Genomic DNA, 5083 nt, shown 5'->3' on the forward strand with positions numbered 1-5083 from the left:
GATGATGTGATGAATGCCTCAGCGGTTAGCTAATTGCTTGAATTCTTGGCTGGAAAATGGGGGTCCTCCATCAGTCCATAAGCAGAGTGGGACACCAACCTCACAGAAGAAGACACAGAAGATTCTTGTGACTGGCTGCAGTTGTTTCATGTCCACAGGGGACAACCACAGGCCAGCCTGAAAGTCTGTCAGTAATAACGAGGAAGGATTTCCCTGCTACGCGGAAGAAGTCAGCTGACACACTTTTGAAGGACCAGGATGGGTGGTCATCACACATGTAAGGCCCTTGTTGCTGACTGGGAAGAAGTTGTTGGCAGGCGTCACAACTTTCTACGGTATTCTTTATATCAGCACCAATGCGTGGCCAAAACACTGTCTGTCTTGCACGATGTCCAGTAGCTTTGATCTCTTGGTGGCTGTTGTGAAGGCGAGCCAAAGTGCGTCTATGGAGGGCTGCAGGGATGACAATACGGGAGGGCAGAGGCATGGAGGTCGTAGCGGTTGGTAGGAAAGCCATTGGAGAAGTAGCGGACGAAATGACTGTAGTCTTGATCCTGAGCTGCAGCTGTGCGGATTTCATATAGAGTCCTATCTAATTCAACGATGGGTCCTGTTGCCTGGACGTCAGTGAAAGTGGCAGTGTTGGCAATGATGCGCCTGATATGTGCAGCTGAGGTGGTGCATTCTCCCTCATCTTCAGGTGTGGGGTGGCTAGTTGGGCAGCGAGACAGGGCATCAGGTATGCAGAGCTGTTTCCCCATGCGCCAGACTGCAGTGAAGTTATAGGGGGCCACTTTCACTTTGAGACGTTGTAGGCATGGGTTCTCAATGGCGTCCAACATGTAGTGGTTGAGAATCAGTATCAAGGGGCGATGATCAGTCATTACGGTGAAATGCTGAAGTCCAGACAAGTATAGGCGACACTTAGCCATGGCCCAAGTAACTGCAAGTAGTTCTAGCTATATGGTTGCGTAGTGAGTGTCTGTGTCCATCAGGAAACGAGAACCACACTGGACGAGGCGCATCTGACCATGGCCATTGTCTTTCAAGCAGGGCATAGCTGAGGCCATACAAGCTTGAGGCATCTGTTTGCAGGACCACGAGCAAGGCTGGGTTGAAGGGTGCAAGGACAGGTGGCAAAGTCAGAGCTGTCTTGACTTTCTTAAATGCTTGCTTATGATCAGGGGTCCAAATGAATGAGGGGATGGGACTCATAAGTGGGTGTAGGGGCTGCACTGCTGCTGCGATGTCTGGAGTGAAATCGGCAAGTTGATTGACGAGACCCATAAATGACCTGAGGTCTGTGACATTGGACGGTATGGGAAAATCATGTATAGTGGATACCTTGTTGGGGTCTGCTGCAATACCATTGGATGACAGGACGTAACCACAGAAGTTTACTTTCGGGGCAGCTAGGGTGAATTTGTCCTTGTTGAGGGTGATGTCATATTGGCAACACCTGGTCAGCATTTGGTGTATGCACTGCAACGTTAGAGGTTAGGGGAGCATGTGTAACGGGGTGCAGATGTGGTGTCAGGTTGCTGGGTTTGGGATGCCGCAATCTGTCTCGATATCAATGTGAAAATAGCCACAAATTGCTGGTTGTTTTCCTGTCATGATTGCTCCATTTGTAGTCGGAAGGTCTGCTCCTCATCTCCGTTCTTGCTCTTGCAAGCTGGAAGTCTGAAGAAAATTTATTAGATGTAGACTATCATTATCGCAGCCTCCTGGCCTACTGGAAGTCAGAGGAGGTGGGAAGGTGGGGCTGGTACTGTCATCAGCTGCGGTGGGATGTGTTGGTCCATAGTCTCCCATTGTATCCTCTGTCTGATTCGTGTGTATGATCATGTGTCTGATCGTCTGTCGATCTATCAACTCAATTAGCTGTTCCTCTTGTAGTAATGTAAATGGTAATAGGGTAAATGCAAGGTAAATGATAATGTAAATGATGCAAGTAAATTACAAGGTAACATAATTCTTTAAATTAATAATATATATGTATGCATGTAATCTGTATGCAAGGCAATGATAATGGTATTTAGATATGATAAAATTTTTGTATATATTTTATCCTTTTTCAGCGTCAATGGTAAATATAATCAAATAGGACTATTTCAAGTTATATGGTTATAATGCAAGTCATATGAAAATGTTATGAAATTTTTTTCCCATTTTCTGTTTTTTTATGATTTTAATATTTGAACCTAGGTTTAATATTGGAACCTAGGTTTGATGAAGTTTTCTTGTCAAACGCATCGGCTCTGGGTGAACGAAAGTTTTGGAAATGTTTCATCATTGTTCCTGTGATATTTGGCAGTATGCAATATTGTCTTAGTATTGATATATATATATATATATATATATATATATATATATATATATATATATATATATATATATTTATATATATAAGAGATTTCATTCTTATGAAGCATATTATTGTCCTATTTTATTAAATAATCATGTATTCGCATTGAAATAAGAAAAATATGCTTGTTAGGTGCCAGTTAGTGAATTTCAAATGAACTCCTATGAAGTCATGTCGCATCACTTATGAGCATGGCTGTACATCACAGCAAATTGTAATCTCATTGTGTTATGAAATTTGATGTATCTTAATGAGGACGTCGGCCACTTTGGTATCCAATTCTTCTATGCATAAGGTAAAGTGTCTCATTAGCATTGGATACTCTTTCTTTCTAAAACTTTTGCCACTGTTCCATCGCAATATTTTATGAATAGTCCTGTCTGTATTTCTCAAATAACTTCTGATACTTGTGCCATACTCATGTAGTATGTTTTCATTCATACTTTTTGTATGAATAACATCGCAGTGTACTCTTGATACAAGATTTTATCTGAGTTTTTTCATATCTTGTGTTTTCCCTTTTTCATTCTACACATAGTTTATTGACAACTCATTTTACATCCTCAGGTTTTATTGTTTTTTCCCTCAGCAGAAAATGATTTATTGCCGAAGACATATATTGACCATCAGTTTGCTCATTCCATGTTTCACCTCCCCACACTTCATCTCTTCTCTAAAGAAAGTTCCCGTAGCCTGTCTTGCTTCACCCGCTCTTGATTCCCTTCGTCACATATTCTTGTCATCTGAGGTATTTACTTCCAAGTACTTACGCAACTCAAACTGGGCCATTTTCCAACGACTCATGTAGACGACATCCAGACTTACCCTGGTGATCTCTGTCTGCCTCACATTCTCTTTCAGCTTCCTCACCTGTAGTAAACACTTCAGTTCTTACAGTAGAGTGTCGTGAACTTCCCAGGATATTTTATGTGCAAGATGTCACTTGAATGTGGGGTAATATAAGTGGAGACTAAATAAGTTAGATTATTCAGAAGGAAGTTCTTATATGAGTGGATCGTTTTTAGGGTTCTATTTTGTGAGAGTATGAGAAGACTAATATGGGGGTGGGGGGGGGGGGGGGGGGGCATATTATGATGTCCCCTTATAATAATATTTACCTTCCCCAATCCATCTTGATTCAGTATTCGCAACATTTATTGTCTGCTATACTTTTTTTCCCCAAAATTCAGTATATTTCAGGTTAAAAGCGAATGTTTACGATGTTGAATTTTAACTGTACATGAAAGAAACGGCTGTGGTGTTTCTGCTTCGGTCGAGTGCTGTTCCCCCCTCACTCTCTACCCCCCTCCCCCTGCGATCGGCCTTATTTTGCATCCGGGGTCTGAAGACAGCAGCCAGGAGCCCGTGCGGAGCCCATCCCACTGCCCAAGATGGAGAGACAGCGGATTAGTTAATGATATATTGTTGTATCGCCTCTCTGGCCGTATCTAATGTAAGGTAATATGTCTACTGTTACGTCCAAGGTAGACACTTCACCTGGGGCAATTAAACGCCGATACCCTTGATCCATCGCTTCATGCAGTTTTAGAGAGAAGAGGAGGAGAAGAGAAGAGAAGGGAGAGAGAGAGAGGAGAGAGGAAGAGAGAGACTTTTCAGAGCCGGTGAATCAGATTTGCTGGCTCATATGTGAGCGATGCATTATTAGTTTGTTTCGTTATCGTCTGGCACATACATTTATATGCTGTACACGGCGGATTCTTCACCAAGGACTATCTTTGTTCTTCAGCTCATTCTAACATCAATTCAAGAGTTCTTCTTTCTTTTTGGCTCTAGAATGCTCGAGGTATAATTGCGTGGTAGCCACCTTTACGGACTTTTTTTTTCTTTAATCTGCAGACACAAGATGTTTTATCATAGTAAACTCATATGTTTACCACATTGGTCAGGTTTAGATTGTTTGTTACAATAACATCAAGTTCCAGGGCTAGGCTCCGTACTCTACAATTCAGGTAAAGCGGTATATATACATATATTTTTTTTCTCCTTCCTGAGAACATGTGTTGTATGTCTAAGGAATTGTCAAGTAGCTTTATCTTAAGAAGGCCATGGAGTAATTCCAGGGTGAGATTTGGTTGGCTGGAGTACCATCTGGTCCTCTGTTCGTTGCTAGTTCCACGTGGTGCTGGTGGGATCAGGTGGAATTATCCTATGGCACTGACCGATTTTGCATTGATTATATCTTCAAGGTCAGTCTGCAATTATCTTATAATAGACATAAGTTTGAGCAGACAACGCTTTACAGACAACCTTTGGTTTAGACTTCCATAAACAACAATTTTTCCCTGATTATAAATGGACAAATACGTCAGTTAATGAGACGGTAGGTACATTAGGGGGCAGGTAGATCAGACGGTAGGTATCATGCCAGGTACAATCGAGGTACGATCCAGGTACACGTAAGAGGAGGTAAAGGGCTGATACGAGCGCTGAAGAAGCCCTGGCCGAGGGAGATGCAGTAGCCATCGTATAATTATGTAAAGCAGCTATATTATTGGCCAGGTCACTCTTCTCTATAATCAAACACTATAGACGAGGGCTCACTGCTTCTGTTGTATGATTATCTGATGAGTTACAAAGCATAATTATCATGCTGATTGCTGCTTCGAAATAATTACCCAGCTTGCCTGGTGATAATGATCCTTTAGATAGTGTTACATTAAAGTCTGATTCCCTGCGTATTTCCAATGGGAGATT

General features: G+C 42.0%; 1 protein-coding gene across 1 annotated transcript; it reads right to left on the bottom strand.

Annotated features, from left to right (window-relative positions):
• Positions 1-924: 924 nt before the first annotated feature.
• On the bottom strand, positions 925-1470 carry LOC135216558 (uncharacterized). The gene has a single exon (XM_064251932.1). The coding sequence runs from the start codon at positions 1468-1470 to the stop codon at positions 925-927; it is 546 nt and encodes a 181-aa protein (XP_064108002.1).
• Between the last annotated feature and the right edge of the window lie 3613 nt (positions 1471-5083).

This window comes from Macrobrachium nipponense, chromosome 6, assembly GCF_015104395.2.
Source record: "Macrobrachium nipponense isolate FS-2020 chromosome 6, ASM1510439v2, whole genome shotgun sequence".
NCBI classification, from domain to species: domain Eukaryota; kingdom Metazoa; phylum Arthropoda; class Malacostraca; order Decapoda; family Palaemonidae; genus Macrobrachium; species Macrobrachium nipponense.

Bases quoted from the DNA above. Each gene is read 5' to 3' on its own strand.
- LOC135216558 (XM_064251932.1), bottom strand. From the start codon at position 1,470: ATGCTGACCAGGTGTTGCCAATATGACATCACCCTCAACAAGGACAAA.